Raw genomic sequence first — 17,421 nt, 5'->3', positions numbered from 1 at the left:
CGGAACGTTCGATCCGATGGTGGCTCGCGCGACGAACCCGCGCAAGAACCTGCGCCGGAGTGCGACGAGGACGGCGATGCTAGTTGCGGGTCGAGCAATCGTCCCGGCTATTTATGGAAACGACGCACCAATTAAATTACTTCATTGTGCCGGGCTGCTCGAGCATATCCGCTCAAGGAATAGCCATCGTTCGTTATCGCGGGGCACGGGTTCTCGTGACACGTCGCCTCGTCCAGCTGTTCGCGCGCGCTGCCAGATGATCCGAGCCGATAGACCGCCGCCTCGATCATCGAATCCTGATAATCCAAGGAAACGGACTATCCCCAGCCAGCTGCTGCTCGTCTCCTCTCCCGCCTCGTAATCGGAAAATTATTAACGACAACCACGATTCTACGCGGCGTTGTTCCCGCTGCTAAGTAAGAAAGTTCGAGGCGAGCCTCTCCGTCGAGAATTACTGTTATGCAATAATGCAACCGTCGCTATCGCGGCGAACGAAAGTTCGTAAGGCCGAGAAAAATCCTCGACTCGGACTATAGCGGTCGATAACGAACGCGATAATGAGCCGCGCCGCGATAACCTCGTCGGTCATCGACTTCCCATCCGAACCGTTCCCCCCCTCTTTCTCTTGCTCCGTCGCAACGCGTCCAGTTCTTGGTAAATTCGCGATGCATCAGCTAGCAATTTCGCTGATTCGATTACTGGTACGAGCTTAGTCACCGGATGACGCGCGGCTCCTCGTTTCCGGTGGCGACCGACACCTCTTCCCCTAGGTGCGTCTTTATCATCTCCGTCTGGCGGAACCAGAGACACGATCTCGACGACGAAAGGGACCCAGGGAAATCGTGGCGATTCGAGTGTCTCGAGGACCGACTTCGTCATTCTGGGAAACAGACTCCTCGGATGGAACGCGCCCCCCCTAATTCTGTCAGCTCTTAGCCGGGTCTGCGTCCATCTTCACCCTCTTTCGGACAAACTTTCAACGTTTTCGCCCCCAGGATACTCTCGTTATCGCGAACGAGACACGCGCGATCGAACCGCTTTACCGTCTACGGAATTTTTCCAGGACATCGAGAGAGCTCTCCTCTGTCCCCGCGTCGCCGTCGTTGCCTCGACTTTCAGTCCATTTTCCTATCCTCCTTGAGATCGAACGCGTACACGGAACGAGTATATAAGACACAGCGTGGAGAGAAAAAGAGAGAGAGAGAGAGCTTGTTGCGTGTGGATCGAGCTGTCCGATGGACATCGACGGTACACGAAGAGAAGGAGCGCGTCGTTCCGGTCCTCGAGCGCGAGAGACGAGGAACTCGAGGCGACACCGGTGTCAAAACGAATCGGCTCGACTCGATTCGATCGCGGATACCGCGTGCACGGGTACACAGAAGGGAGAGAACCAGCCGGTAGACGCGGTGCCACCGGCACCTGCGCCTCTCTCGGACCAGTAACAAGGGAAACGTCAAAGTCACTTTCCTCGTGCTCGCGTAAAACCGGCCGAGCGGGCTCGTCGATCCGGAATCCGAGCGCTTACGCGCGATCCAACCAGTTCGTGCTATTAATCGGAGTTAATTAATCCCAGCGTTAACGGTGTATATCCGTTCGAGCGGCTCGATCGATACCGATTTCCTCGCGTTCGACCGTGGCGAAGGCTGATTCGATCGAGGCGAGCCATCGACAAAGGGGATCGCGATGGGTGGAGAAAGGAAAGGGGGATTTTAGAATCGAAGAAACTCGCAATTGGACGGTGGAAAAAGAGGCTCGTCACGGGGCAGCGACGGGCAGCGGAAGCGCCGCGAGAAATCCGCCGAGTCGACTAATAATCGCGGGGACGCCAAGGTGAACCATGCGCTCTCTGGGCAGCGATAACTCGCGGCCGTCGAGTAATTAGCAGCGCGTGCGATAACGAGGATCGAAGTCGTGATCGTTGCTCTCTCGCTCGCGTGGAAATCGTTCGGAGCGGCGAATTACGAAACGCAGTAACGCGGCTAATTAAAGCGCTGCGTAAGCGAACGATCGCAGGTTCCACGCGAGCGGAAAGAACGCGCCTAGAGAAAGCCATCGTCTTCGACGGATACGCCTTTCTCGCCCCTGCGTGCCACGCGAAAGAAGGTCGTCGAGGTGTAGGGTTGCTCCGACGAGGAGAGAGCACCGAGAGAGGATCGAAGGAGGCGTGGGCCGTGCGATCGCAGCACGCGATCGATGTATCATCATAAGGAACGGCGAGCTTCGCTGTCAGCTGTTAGCACGTGCCGCGGCGAACAAGAAAAAACGGCGAGCACCGCGTGCGCGTACGCTTACGTAACGATGCTGTGCGGCGGTGGCAGCGGATGCAAGAGGAGACGAGGATGGAAAAGAGAGAAAAAGAGATAGAGAGGAGAGAGAGAGAGAGAGAGAGAGAGAGAGGAGGCGTGGCAGACGGCGTATCGCGCGAGGACGTAACGCGTTACGCATAAAATGCGCTCGTTCTCGTGGTTCAGCTGTCGAGAGCCATCGCCGGAAGCTAGGAAAGATCCGCTAAACGGTCGCGTCCCACCTGAGAAACGCTCTTTCGATTAGCCACGGCTTCGCTCTGATACCGAGGCAGGTCGCTCGATAACGCGCTCGAGAGCAGGTGCCAACTATTAAAACTGCGTCCTACGTCTCGTCCTTTTCCGATTCTCCCCGGCGAAGGTAAAGTGCTCCGACACTTTTATCGCTACGCGAGCTCCTCTCATCTTCTCTTTTTTTCACCTCCCCGCCGCGTGTATTTTCCCGTCTGCTTTTTTGCCTTTCCTTCCAGCCTACCGCCGTACCGGTGCGCATGGGAGCCATCACGTGCGGCTCGCGTCGAAACGGAAACGCTTTTACGTTTCTGATCGATCCCCGTGTTCCCCGCCCCTCGCGTTACGCCTCGAACGACGGTGTCGTTAGGGTACCGCGCGGACGTTCACCGAAAATATGCAAATTTCCTTGCTGCCATCCCTCGCGGTGCTCGCCCGCGACGTCTCGCTAAACATTCTCGCGAACCAAGCGGATCGAAACTCGAGATTCCACTGCAAAGGTGGAGGAAACGTGGCGAGGCGCGTGGAATTGGAGAGCCACGGCGAGAAGGTCTGGTGTCAACGCTTCAAAGGCGAGCGTAAAAGTAAACCTGACGGCACATGTCGATCGTAACCTAAATATAGAACGCGGTGTCTATAACGGGTCTATTATCGTACGTATCCACTACACGCGTAGACCGTGAAGCGGTCCCGAGGGCGTCAACGATCTGGATGTCGCGGACGCGTCCCGTCGAAAGCGGGAAGAAAAGAAGAAGAAGAAGAAGAGAAACTACGTTCTAGACGGACCGATGCGTGCATCGATGCAGCAGCAGCAGCAGCAGCAGCAGCGAGCATCGCGTCGAAGGAGAAGAGAGAGGCAGGCTCGAAACGAAATTAGCTTCGAGTACAGCCAGACGGAGACGTGGGAAGAGATCGGTAGGAGTGGCTATCCATTCACGTATCCCATGCATAGCTAATCACCAGTCATTAAATTAGCTATCCCCCGCGGTGACATCATCTCCCTCTCGTCTCTCACCCCTCGTCGTATCCTCCAAGTCCACCCTCTCGCGTTGCGCGCGCGACAGACAAAACCACCCTCGCGTTGCGATCTCTCTCGCGAGCCTTCAACTCGAACGCAACCCGCTCTCGAAGTCGAAGACGTCGCGGATTGTCGTTCCTTTCTCGAGAAACGAGGAATTATCGGCTAAATACGGGCGAGTAATGACGTAAGAGGAGCAACGGAGAGAGCGAGAGAGAGAGATGCAGTGTATCTGGAAGAAGGGTCGTACACGCGTCCACGCCGCATGACGTATGACTCACGCGAGTTGCACGCGACCCCCCCTAAAGTCCACGCGCTGCCATCGTGGACCGTCGATGGAACACGTCAGGGATATGCGATCACGGAGGGACGAACAAAGCTTCACGAGAGAAAAAGAGAGAGAGAGAGAGAGAGAGAAAAAACGAAATAAAGGGGATCGAGCTAACGATGGTCAGCGATAACCAGCAACCCCTTGAGGATCCTTTCGGTGCGCGCAGAGCTCGACGTAACGAGCCGTGCTCGTCCGCCGAGGAAATCGTGCCCTCCATTCGAAACAACGGATTCGTTTTTATTCCAGACCAGACGCACACCCAGAACCAAAACCTGACCGAGGTTACGCTTTCGCGATCACCTCTGCGCCTCGCAGTTTTTCTCTCTCAGCTTCGCATCGATCGCGTTCGAGGAAACTCGATAAAATATCGCGCGAGGCTAGAGCAAACGGAAAGAAAAGCCGACTCGTGGCTACGATAAACACGACGGTGGTCCGTGGCGATTGCGATAATATCGATCTGGAGGGTAGGAACCCCCTGGTGGTAGTCGCACGATTAATGTACCCCGCATCTGTTCCCGTATCCAGCTTGGCTCGACTGGATATTCCGCCTCGTGCACCACCGCTCGCAGCCGAGCACGGCTCTCAGCGAGCATCGTCGCGAGCATAATTGAATTATATTAGAAGAACGCGTCGATCCGGCTGCTGCCTTTTAATTTCTCGCACCGAATCGAAGAACGTACCAGCAGAGCTCTCCCGTAGTCGCGCGTGGCAACGCGTCGTTCGTGGCGGTGATTTCGCGCTTCCAGATGCGCAAAGCTGGCACCCCACGGTGCGGGACGTTGTGCAGCAACCCCCGTTCCATCCCTTGAGAGCGAGATAAGCCGTCGAGGCAGGGAGATCGTACGAGTGCCGCGCGCGAGGGATAGGAGCTGATATTAAATCGGTCGATGACCAATCTCGCCCGGCACGAGAACCAACTTTTCACGGATCGTTCGGCTTTCCGCGAACACCCGATCCCGCGGATATTGAATTTCTGGTTCGTTAACCGTCCGCGTCTTATCCGAGAGGATACGAGGTCGATCGATGGCCGCTCGAGATGGCTTAGTCGAGGGTGGGAAGGCAAGGTCGCGGACGCGGTGAAACGGAGGATACGGAACGGTGGCCGTTTTCAAGTTTAAACTCGACGGGCACGTTTTTCGTCTGTCGCGGTCTGTCAGCGAGGCGAGAAATTAAAGGTGCGTGTGTAGAATGCGAGCCACCGAGGGACGCGGTGAGAAGAGGAGAACGCGAGAGACCAGTTTGCAAGGTGCGCGGCTCCACCAGGTGTGTCGCGGGGCTCGATATCTCCATCTCCGTTTGCTCGTCCCCGTGTTACAACTTTGTACCTGTAATTTGACTGTCCCGGAATCTTTGCCCCGCGCCGGCGAGCCGCCCTCTTCGTTTTGTATTTCTTTTTTTTTTTTGTTGCTCGCTGATCAGCGAATGGAAACACGTCGCTCCGTTTTGCGCCGCGATTACATCGATTGTCATTGCCTGGCCCGAGATTATAAGCGAGCCGTTCTGAACGTTCCTCGGCTAATCGATCGATCGCCGGGAGTTTCGCATGGGAACTGGTCGCTCGAAATCACAGTCGGTAGCTGGTCCCTGGGGCAATTAGCGGGACGGATTTGCGGCGAGCAACGCTCCGGAGGAAAGTTTTGCAGCTGGCTGTACGCGGAGGTCCATATCGAACGGGCTGTATCGATTAGTCGTGTCCAAAGGGCAGCCTCCTAGAGCAGAATACTTTCCACGGGGCGAGGGTGGTTTTTTTTTTTTTTTTCTCTCGGATGTTACGGTCGACCCTGGTCGTCGCGATCAAGGGAGAGAGAGAGGGAGGAAGAAGAGGGAGGCTGTGCACGAGATATCACGTACGCTACCCCCTGCGTTCGACGAGCTCGTCGAACCGTTCTACTGTGACGTAATTTTCTATGCATCCTGGACACGTTCTTGGTAGATCAAACGACCCGTCGATCCATTTTACCGGTTCATGGCCACTGGACATTAATGAAATTTAAACGCTCGCGTACACGTATCCAAGAGTTCCGCGAGAGACCAACCTCGGTTTATCTGTTTCCCTGTTTTCTTTTTTTCTCGTCTATCCGGCCCGAAATATCGCGCCAGCTGTTCTCCCAATTGTCGAGGTATCGCGAACGCGACGAAAGGAGGAAAATTGAGCCCGCTGGCTGGTGAACGAAGAGCCCCGGCGGATGTCGCAGTTTCATTAGAGCGGACACCAGCTGGCACGTCCAACGGCGGATAATGGCTCGCGAGGAGCAGCCGTTTATTGTCGCGCGGCGATTCTCGCGGTTGAAAAAATTCCTCGCCGCGAAACGTTCGTGATCTCGATCTCGCGTGTACCCTGCCGCCGCGCGAATAATTTCGCCGCTGAAAGGCGACACGCGCGCGTTCCGTTCGGCGAGGCTCGGTAGCTCGCGTGTGCTCCACGAGTTTCGTAAAAGTTCACAGCCGCGTTTCGTAACCCGTCGAACAATCGAACGGCTGTACGGAACGGCGAAACAATGCCCAAATTAGAATGGTCCTCGTAAATAGCCGAGCGGTCGCGAACCAGCGTTAATTATGCCGGAGAAATCGATACCCGCCGGCGAGTACGAGAGCCGAACGGTGTCAGAGTTCAACAAATCCTCGGTTATTCTTCGGGAAAACTCGGTGCCTTATCCAGGTACGGTTATACTTGGCGTTCTCGAGCGGTCTCGGAATAATCCAGCGGTCGCATGAAATTTAAATGAGCCGAGATTGACACGCGACCCATTTCGGGTCGTGTATTCCAGCGGCGCTGCGCCGCGCAAAATAGAACGCTCCGCTTTGCGGCACCTTTTCCGCTCGATCCTCCGAGCAGCTGTCGGAGGAAAATTCGAGCCCAGAAAAACCGTGAGCTTCGTTCGCGAAGGGCGACGATTCCGAGTGGGGAGCGAGCATGATGAAGAGTCCCTCGCGGACGGGGTGTGTCTGCGGCTGGAAATTAGTAACGACGTCTGGTAGCAACAGGAGGGAGAGGGACAAAACGGTGGTTCCAGGGAGAAAAAGCTCTGGTTGTTAAGTTCGAATCGGATAGGTCGAAGAGAGGAAGAACACGGTGACCTGAAAACTATCTTGGCACGAGGGTCGTGCGATCCAGCGTTCGACTCGCGGACTGTCGTTAACGCGATAAAATTTGCGGAGAAGGGAAAAAGCGACTAGATCAACGTGGCTCGGGTTCGTTCTCTGTTGGCGCATCGTTTCGAGTGCTGGTACCGGTGTAAAATCGATGCTCTTTAATTTAGCTTCGCTCGCACGAACGGCGATACGCGTCGAAGCGGTCGAGCCAAGATTTCAACGAGTGCATCGCGGACAAGGCTGCAGGGAACCTGTGCCAGAGAAAACGAGGGATCCAGCGCGAGACGGACGGTGAAAGAGGAAAAGCTGGAGGGGAAGGACGGCGTTGCCCAACGTCGGCCGTAAATACCAGATTCGAAATTGATTCGTCGAGGTAATGGCCGGTCGGTCGACTACCGGTTAATACGGAAGAATCGCATAATTTATCGGTGAACGCGCGGGCATAATAGAGCGCCGCGTGGGGATGGTTTCTCGTGTTTCTCGAAAGGGTATTTAAAATCCTACAGGCGACAACGGTGGTGGCGATGGTGGTGGTCGAACGAGGAAGAGAGAGAGAGAGAGAGAGAGAGAGAGAGAGAGAGAGAGAGAGAAGAGAAGGAAAGGGCCCGCGAAAGGGGCGTTCCCAAGTGACGGAACCAGTTTTAGGGAGCGTAACAGCGGTAGGGCCAGAAGCCCGATGCTACGATCACGTCGGTGGTTTCCTTTTGCTTTGTAAACCGCACTATGCTTCCAGGTCACGGTGCTCCAGCAATCCTTACAAACGCGAGTCCCCCTTTCGTGCACGCTGGCCCTCTCCTCGCGCTGGACGCGCCATTTTCATCAAAATCGCCGCCTTCGATCCATCGACGGGGTAGAAAATGAACGCGCGCGACCGATCGTTTCCCCCTTGATAAAAACCACCGCGGTACCAGAGAGCCGTGAGTGGCGAACCGTGACTGAATCGTTAAATCATAATCAGCCCGGTCTGTCGGTGCGCAGCCGCGCGTAACTTGTCCGTGCGATTATTAATTGTTATCGGTGAATTTCCCCGCGCCTTACATGCCTCGAATTTCCGGTCCGGTTTCATAAATATCAACCGCGTCCGCTGCGCGCGCGACCGATTCGATACGCCGCGAAACCGATCGATCGACACCTGCGCGAGCCGTCCAAAACCCGGTTCGAACGCAGTTCCTCCTGGTCCGCAGCCCTCGCGATCGAAAACCTGACGGAAAATGGGTTAACGCGATCTCGCGGGAGGGTCTCGCCGATAACGACCACCTCGAAGTCGCGTCGACGCACCTGCCATCCTGAAAATCTTCGGTTCATCGTTTCCTCCAGCTCGCGTCGAATTCGTTCCCGAGTTTTCACCTATCCGTTGCTTGGCTCTCGAGCGTATCTACCACCGGTTATCGGCAGCTATCGATCGGACCGATTATCGTACCCTGCTCTTATTAGACACCGCCACGGATCAGGAATCACGTTGAATTTTAAGAGACTCGCGAATTTATCGATCTCGCGCGAAACATGGAACACGGCGAGAGTAATTTCCACCGCGAGACCGACCCGGCGTACATCGCGATATACGTGTTCGTGACGAGGAACGTTCGCGAACAGCTTTGGAACGCGACGCAGGCCTTGGAGGGAAATCTGAAACCGATTTAAAAATATTGAACCGATAGCGGCTATCTACAGCTATCGGACTGTACAGATAAAGCGCAACTATCGTCGATCTACGTGGACGAGTAGCGTTCTTGGACTCTCCGGTGGATTCTCCGGTTCTCTCGAGCATTTCGTCCACAGTCTGGAAAAACGGTAATTACGCGGTCCGGATCAGCTGATTCGAAGCGGAGAGACAAAGAATCGAGGCGACAACGATGATCGCGTTTAGGTCGCGAACGAGGACGCGATCGACGGGGTTAAAAACGCGCGAAGAGGCCACAGTCGACTCGGTTCGATCGGCAGCGAAGGATGCAACGCGGCTTCCGATCTCGAAGGAGCGAAACGGAGTCCTGCCTGTGCGTGGTTCAACTCCGTGGCGAGTTTGCACGATCCGTTTCTCGGCCCGGGCGGATCCTTTTTGCAATTAAAAAACCGGATGGACTGGTTCCAGCCTCGGACATTCCGCAAATTCTGACCGCGAAATCGAGGAGGCAGAGGGGACGAACCTGGAGGAGTGGGTTCAAGGGATAAATAGCGGGGTTAGAGGTATCTCTCTCTCCCTCGCTCGACCTCCGTCTATCCTCCTCGCGCTTCTTCTCCCCCCACGCGTTCTCTTTTTCTTCTCGTTTCGCTCCCACGTCTCGTTTTGACTCGACGGGATAGAAAACGAAACTCGTTCTCGAACGGCTCCGCTATCTCGACCTACTGCTAGAGACCCTCGCCGCCGCTAGAGCGGCGAGCGTGAATTTTATTCCACCGCCGCGTTTCGAAAACGCGCGGCAATCACCCGTCGAGGGCGATTGCTGCTTACGGTTTAATCGATCGTTCGCCGGCGCTCGACGAAAGGGAAATGAGAAAGGGGAGAGCGGAAATTGCGACGCGAGCCAACGCTCCGCAGCCGTGGCGGCGGTCGCGCGGACGTGGATCAACCTCCGAGAGAGACCTCGTCGCGAATTTTCGCCAATTTTCGCGACACGATTCGGTCGAAGGGAGGAAAAATGTCGGTGGCACGGTAATCGCGGGCCAATTACTCCGATCGGTGGAACGGTCGATTCGATCGAAAACCCGGGGAACGCGCTCGTTTCGCGTGGACTCGAGGACTGGTGGAATCAGATAAGAGGAAGGAGAGAGAGAGAGAGAGAGAGCGGGCACGGAATTCTCCGGCTACCGAGGCGAAAACCGAGCAACAAAGTCCGGAATAATGGCGGCCGGGGATATATCTTTGAGCGCGCCGCTCGCCCCGCTAAACAAATTACTCGCTCGACTTTATCGGCCAGCATCTACGTTGCATAAGCCGTTTTCGCGCGGATCGGTGTTCGCACGCGACTAACCAGGCTAGCCAACAACGATCGACGCCGCCACCGCGTCTAGATAGCATTCCGTAGCCGCTTCGAGCGAACTGATCGAGAGGATCGTTCGTTTCTCAGAGGGTAACGCGCGTCTCTTTGCTCCGGTAACCCAGTGGCGGTGGCAACGCACGCGAGTAAAGGTCGCGTGGCGATTATTGGCAAAGGTGGAGAAAGGTGCGCCGCGTCGTGGTCACGGGTGCACGAGAACGAGGACGTTCTTTTAACTTGGTCGCGCGTTCATCGCGCCAACGGTTCTTCTACCCCCGCGAGCAAAGTAGACGAGGGATGAAAAAAGGAAGGCGAGGCGGTACAGTTAACCTAGGTACGATTTATCGAACCGGAACATCGAACACCCTTCGCGGCTCGAACAGCGCAGGGACCACCTGGTGATTCCGTCTAATCTGTTTTTTTCCACGGACGGGCAAGCATCTCGAGGGCGCTCGGCGAGCGGCAAGAAACGAGCCGTCGACCTGCCCGCGAACCGTGACCGGTCGTCGAATCGCGAACGGCTTAGGATCGAGCGAGAGAGAGTGAAACCGGCCTAGAGCGCACTTCTGCCGGCGAAACGCGGCCAGACCGATAGAGAGCCGATTACGAAACCGGAGCGTTGCGAAACGTTGCCCGCGGACGGGCCTAGGCCTTAGCTTCTACGAGCCCCGCGACTTCGCGTTGCTCTCGAACGAGAATCTCGCACGCTGAGCTTCGGATTAATCTTTCGCGTTGCCTCTTCTTCGTTTGCTTGCAAACGAATCGAGTCGCCACGAAAGAGGAAGGAAGAGCAGGGCGCTTCTTTGGAACGTCGAACGACGCTGCCGCGCGAACGATCCGCCTTGATGATCGTCCGGTAATCGTAATTACCCAGCTCGAAATTGCGATCTCGATCGCTGGAGACCACCCGAGATAACAGGGAGCACCGATCGCGAGGTCGATCCGGTCCGCGAACCTCTCGCCAGACCCATCGCTCGCAGGCGCAACCGGAGCGAAGACGCGCGACAATCCGCGGTTAATTGCAATTAATAAGTGGCAATTTTAATTAGACAGGGGAGAGAAGAGAGGACGTTCCGTCGAACGGGCGTGGACGGGAGGTTTTAATTGGATCGAGGGGCGAGATCGTTCGGTCGTCGGGAGGGGTGGAGCGCTAGTGTACCGGGACACCCGTTAGAGAACTTGTTGCGCGAATCGAGAGATAGAGAGGGAGAGAGAGAGTAGACCTCGAAAAGGGCCGCTAGCTAGCTAGCCTACCAGAGTATTGATCCAACAACCGGCCGTGGTTGTCCGTGCATCGTTGCACTACCGGTATTCTTCCCCAAGTCGACCGAAAACGAACGATCGAACCGCGAGAGACGCGAGAGAATTGGTATCGCGCGATCGCGGGACGCGCTCTAACGCGAACGCTGCGTTCTAAAGTTCATCGCGAGCAGAGAATCGAGTCTCGACGCGTGCCTCGGGATACAGCTGCCCCACGTCCCGAAAGGCTAATCGAGGAGAGACTTTTTCTGGCACCACTCACGGAGAGGCTCCCTCTCGCAGCGAGGAGATTCGAAATTCTGACGAATTATCGGGGAGATCGCACGCGAGGGTTGTCGTTACCGAGTCGCTCGGTAACGGTCGGCCGGCACGCTCGACATAGATCGATAAACCGGCCGATAGGATCGCCTAATGGAGGGAGGAGAGCCGTCGGAAAGCGAGCGCCGATAAAGCCTCCTGGCGAACGGACGAAAATCGAGTCCAGCCTGGACTCCGATGATCGACGTTTCACTTTCGACCGCAACGGTTTCCCAACTCCTCCACCCACGTCCTCGCGTTCTTGAATTTTTCCAGAAAACCTGGACGAGTCACGATCGTTCCCGGCGGCCGAGCCAGCTGGATAGCCGAGACCCGAGAGCTTTCTAACTGCAGTTGCGACATCGTTCGAGCGGCGTTTTTTGCGGCACCGATCATGGGAAACCCTCCCGTGCCTCTCGTCCGGTGCCGCCTCCGCGTCCACCTCCTCGTTCACCGTACGCTCGTTCCCTATCGAACCGCAACCCGCGGACTTTTCCTACTTCAACCACCCACCCACGTCGTCCTTCGACCCAACGTCGCTTTCGACGTCCGTATCCGAAATGGATCTGTTAATAGACGCGTAGCATCTGTTCGTAACGCGCGCGCGTACGTGGTTTCGATTTCCAGCCGATGAGGGGGGAAGAATAACGGAGCGGATACCTCGGAAGGCGGGCACGCGGAGAGACCGAACGAGAGAATACGTACCGGGAGCAGCCGAAACCGAAACCGGCAGCAACCTTTACCTTCACTCGGGTTTGCTGGCTGTTCCACTCGTTTCATTCACGAATTTCACTTTCACGGCCACGGCCACGGCCACGCGATTCGCGTCGCGACCGACCGCTCCACACGATCGCCCCCGCTTCGTTTCGTTTCGTCCCGAGCGAGCACCGAGGAAGAAAAAAAAAAAAATGAATAAAACCGAACCGTTCCCTGGCGACCCTGTTTTTAATAAACAGGGTCGAGCATACGCGTCGCGCTCTCTTCCGAGTGGTGATCGCGCCCCGGGAATTTATTCGATCGTCTTCTCCGCTCGTTTCTCACGAGGAGATACAAGGTTCGAGCGGAGATTAACGAGCGTCGCGGTGAATTCGGCCGATTATCTGGACGCATTCGTGCCGCGATAAGGCGTCCCTGTAAAGCTGGGCCGGTGAGTACGCGGCGCGAGAGAGGCCTGGCCGGGCCGGGGCAGCGAGCAATTACAAGAGGAAAAAGAGAGGAAAAAAGAGGGACGCGGGAGCGAGTTGGGCTCGGCCGCAGCGGGAGTCTCGATTCTACCCACCGCCTAGCGGCCATGAAAATATTACCAGAAGGTACGTACGTGAATCATCCCCCTGCGCTACGGTTTCGAATTGAAAAGGATGCACCGCGTGAGCGCCTCGTAAATTACGGAGAAACCTCGCGGCCGACCGATTCGTCGAGCTCGCGTTCGATACGTGACATCCTCGCTCCTCGACGTACACTGGGACGTTACTTTTGTTGCGTCTACGGGAAATCGGCCCTAAGGAGTATCGAGTCTCGCCCGAGTCCGTGTTAAAACAGAGAGAGAGAGAGGGATCGCGCGACGTGTGCATCGACGCGTTTCAACGGGAATTATCAACGGTCACGTGTCTCGATGGATAAGACGATCGATCGACGATACCGGGGGATCAGGTAACGAAAGAATTCCCTCGGAGACAATCGTGAATCGTGATCGATGCGTGACGCAATCACACGCAGAGATACGAACCACCGCTCGCTCCTGGCGCAGCGTTTAAAAAAATAAAAAAAAAAAGAAAAAAAGACCTAGCCAAGCAAGAAGCGTCAGTTTCGCTCGACGTACATTCTCGTCGCAGAAGACGACGAGGAGGAAGAGGGGTCGAACCTCGATGGAAGCGAGCAGCGTCGACTCGATCGACTAGTTTGCACGCTCGCCGATATCGCCAGGCGAACGATCGCCGATGGATTTATTTTACGACTACGAGAAAGACTTTCGATTTATCGTAACTCCGATGGGTCTCCTTCCATCCGCGTCGCTGGTTGGATAAACAAGGTAATTTCTAAGGAAATACGAATATCGTGGAAACGTTCTCCTCTCTCAATCAGTGGCTCGATTAAAAACAAGGATAAGATATTACGACTTCCGGAACGGATTCGAACGCAAAGTAGTTTCCACTAGACAACGAGCAGATACGTATACGAGCGCACGCGTGTGTATTTAAAGAGAACAAACACGGTTTCACAGTGACCAGATAATGGTTATCGAAGTCAAACGCAACTATCTCTAGGTGAGCGACGATTAAGCGGAAAGAAAGAAAAAATATAACACAGCCTGTACGTGTATCGGTAGGATAACGAGAACCAGGCGAGCAGAGAGAACCGGCAAGCGGAAGTCTCTTCATCGTCTGAAAGACGAAAGGACAATAGCCCAGCTCTACACGCGTTGCTCCTAAGACACGTTGCTCGGTTTAGTATCGTATACCTCGGAAAAGAACCGTTAGGATACTAAACTTTTATTGCGTCCCCTTTTTCGAACGCGTTCGTCAAGCAACGCCGCGGAAGCGGCTTCGTCGCGAAGGAAACTCGAGGTACGCGTTTTGTGCGCGTTTCGATCGACGCGATCACGAGCCCGCGTCACGAAGCGATCGGTCGCGAGGAGAGAAGTCGAGCGAACGACCGAGGCGTTACAGTTTTACGAGCGATAGTCGAAACACGGAGAGTCTCTCGGAGCTCCCGTAGCAACCGAATCGCAGAAACGAAACGCTGGGCTCTAGCGTGATAAGTTCCCGTAGGGCGAGGGCCAGACACGGTGGGACGAACGAGGGGGGGAAGAGCGAAGCTCCGAGAGGAAGAGGGAACCGAGAAGGAGAGGAGAGGAGAGGAGAGGCGAGGGAGGAAAGAGCGAGCTGGCAGGATCTACGAACGTATAAACACGCCGCGCACACAGATCGAACGCAGCCACGGTTGTCGGTCTCGTGACCGCAGTACAACGACCCCTGGCCTGCTGTCGAACGCGCCTTCTCGCTAATTGCGATACCACAAGGATCGAACCGAGACCGTGTTTCCAAACGATCGTGCCTAGGCCATTTCGACCTGCCCCCCTCGGATTTCGATCCAGCAAATAGTATTTAATTCGCTCCGCTACTTTCGCGTTCTCCCGTGGAATACAAGTGGCTCCTCCCGGCGACGATGCCCAGCGAACTGGCCGGAAAAAAAAAAAAGTGCTACGAGAAAGACGCGACGTCGCGAACGTAAACAGTAAACGCAACCGACTGGCTGAGTGTTTTCTATTCGCGATCCCAAGCGTATCGCGCGTATGAGATACGTGGCATTCGTTTCGCGAGGAAAAAACAAGAAAGAGAAAGAGAGAGGGAGAAATAGAAAGAGAGAAAGAGAGAGAGAGAGAGAGAGATAGAGAGAGAGCGAAGCAAACGTAACAACAAAGATAGGATGATATATGGGAAAAGGAGATCGGAGTAGAATTGAAAATAACAACGGGGGAGGAAAGTTTGTATATGGTGTACAACTCTGGTTCGTTCTTGTCTATTGCTCTAAGCGTCGACTCGTCGAACGACGAGAGGGAAACTATCTCGCTCACTCACCTGTCAGAGCTCTCGGAGCTGTCGTATCGATCGGCGCACCGCTTCTTGCCGTAAGGGCCGACGAGGGTGTCCTCGGCCATCCTAACCTGTCCCTTGAAAGGACTGCCCTGATGCCTGCCGGCGACGAGGCCATTTGCAGTAACACCAGCGGCACCAGCAGCACCACCACCAGAAGCAGAAACAGCAGCGGCGGCAGCAGCACCACCACTACCACCACTACTACCACCACAACTACTAACACTAGCAATACGGTCCGTCGTCTTTCGTGCGGCGTCCTCGCCGTCTCTGCCGGTTTCGCTGCTCTTATCGCATCCGAGACGATTCACTTTTTCTAACGCGTGCTCATGCTTCTCTCTAACTCGGACCACGTCATCCTCGTCCTCGTCCTCATCGTCCTCGTCTTCGTCGTCATCGTCTTCGTCCTCCTCCTCCTCCTCCTCTTCCTCCTCGTCATCATCATCATCGTCTTCGTCTTCGTCGTCGTCGTCCTCCTCCTCCTCCTCCTCCTCCTCCTCCTCTTCGACGTCGTCCTCGTCCTCGTCGTCGTCGTCGTTGTTGTCGCGATGGACTACGCGGCACTCGTTCGTTCCGCTGGCATGTCCGTTCGGTGTATTCGCGTCGAGGAAAGCAGCAACGACCGCGGTCCTCGAGCGACGTCCGTCGCCGACCGGGCACCCGGCATTGTCACCGCGCGTCGCGTGACCGGTCATCGCACCACCCTCACCACCACTCTTACTATTATTATTACTACTACCGTTACCGTTACTATTACTATTATCGCTATCGCTCTCTTCAATTTTCAACGTCTTTGTTACATCGATTCGAACACCGCCGCGATACTTTTTCGATAAGCCCCTCTTCCGGCTTCCATTCATTCCCTTCACCGCCACGTCCTCTTCGTATCCTTCCGCTCCATCGTCCTCGTCGTAGCCGTCGTCGTCTTCGTCGTAATCCCCGCTGGTCGGTGACGTAAACGAACCATCGCGCATCGTGTCAACACCAGCACCGCGATCACTCTCGTTTTTACTAACACGCTCGTTACAATCGACCTCGTCATCCTCGTGCCCGCGACACCGATAATGATGATGGTGATGATGATTAGTATTATTATTACTATTACTATTATTATTATTATTATTATTATTACTGTTGGTGTTGTTGTTGTTGCCGTTATTACTATTATTATTATTATTAATATTATTATTGTTATTACTGTTAGCGTTACTAGGATGCCGACGAGGAAGATGAGGATGGGTATGGCAGTTACGACGAGGAGGACGATGTTGTTGTTGTTGCCTATGATGAGGATGACTCTCGAGTACCGAAGCGTCTTCGTGGATGCGTCTCGTGATATCCTGAACCGTGCCCAAGGACGTTATCGAAAACGGAGCGTCCTGACGTTTGTGTCGCTCTCTCGTTAAGCGAGAATCACTGTCCCCTAGGTCGGTGGCCGCGTCTTCCGCGGACGGACCGTCTGCCATCTTGTAAACGAATGCACTACTGTCTGGCAGAGGCCCTATGGCACGAGCACGGGCCGCGCCACCGCTAGCTCGCTTCTACGGCCCGGCACGGCTCACTTAACCCCTCTTTTCTTCACTGTACAAAACCACCGCCACCTCTCGCCGACGGCTACCCACTGACAGCCCCCACTCTCCAAGCTGCCGACGCCTGCGAGCGAACCTCGACGATCATACCCGAGCTAGCCCGACGTCTTCCGTACACGCACGAACGCCCTCTCGTCTCAACGATTCGCTCGACCGTGGCGACGCGTCGCGGCCATTTTCAGAATTTTTAAATCGCGCCTCGCCGCGGCAAAATTTAAACGCGCTCTTTCCGAGAAACATTCCGAAACAGGAGATATCAAAAGGTCTGTCTAACGCTATCGCAATATTTAAAACGCATTTCGTCTTTGTTATTCAGTTTCGTTTATTCAGAAAAATCAACGTTTCCGCGAGATACTCGGAAATACTATTTCAATACTATGATTATGCTATTCAACGCTTAGCCCGTGAGCACCATCGAATTTATTAGTGTCCTGGAATGTAGTTTCCACGGATGAAAGACGAATTGTCTAACGTAACCCGTACATAGGCAGTTATAACGAGTGTCAATTGTGTTGCGTAAGTACCTATAAGCTTTTGCACTCGATTATTTACACGGTATACGAGATACTCCAAAAGCTTTACAGAATTTCTTATCCTGCTTTTTACTTGCTTGCTGCCGATCCTTAATACGAAATTCATTCGGACGCATAGTCTCGATTCAACGTTTCGCTCGAACCAACATTTTTCCTATTTTTTTTTTTTTTTTTTCTATACATCTATAAGTTGTTCTA

The 17,421-nt window shown here is 54.8% G+C and overlaps 2 protein-coding genes across 2 annotated transcripts in view; both read right to left on the bottom strand.

The window, feature by feature from the left end:
* LOC143429450 (uncharacterized) overlaps positions 1 to 15,545 on the bottom strand; it is a 49,943-nt gene extending 34,398 nt beyond the window's left edge. The window contains exon 1 of the mRNA XM_076905145.1: positions 15,087 to 15,545. Coding sequence (XP_076761260.1) covers positions 15,087 to 15,166 — 80 coding nt within the window. The 5' untranslated portion in view covers positions 15,167 to 15,545. The remainder of the gene's footprint in view (positions 1 to 15,086) is intronic.
* Positions 15,536 to 16,741, bottom strand: LOC143429322 (uncharacterized; the record flags this gene model as incomplete). Its single annotated transcript, XM_076904859.1, has 1 exon — positions 15,536 to 16,741. A coding segment is annotated over exon 1 (1,032 nt), but the record flags the coding sequence as incomplete, so codon positions are not given.
* Between the last annotated feature and the right edge of the window lie 680 nt (positions 16,742 to 17,421).

This window comes from Xylocopa sonorina, chromosome 11, assembly GCF_050948175.1.
Source record: "Xylocopa sonorina isolate GNS202 chromosome 11, iyXylSono1_principal, whole genome shotgun sequence".
In the NCBI taxonomy this organism is placed as follows: domain Eukaryota; kingdom Metazoa; phylum Arthropoda; class Insecta; order Hymenoptera; family Apidae; genus Xylocopa; species Xylocopa sonorina.
Note: the sequence above shows the minus strand (reverse complement) of the source record. Positions and strands in the feature narration are given on the sequence as shown.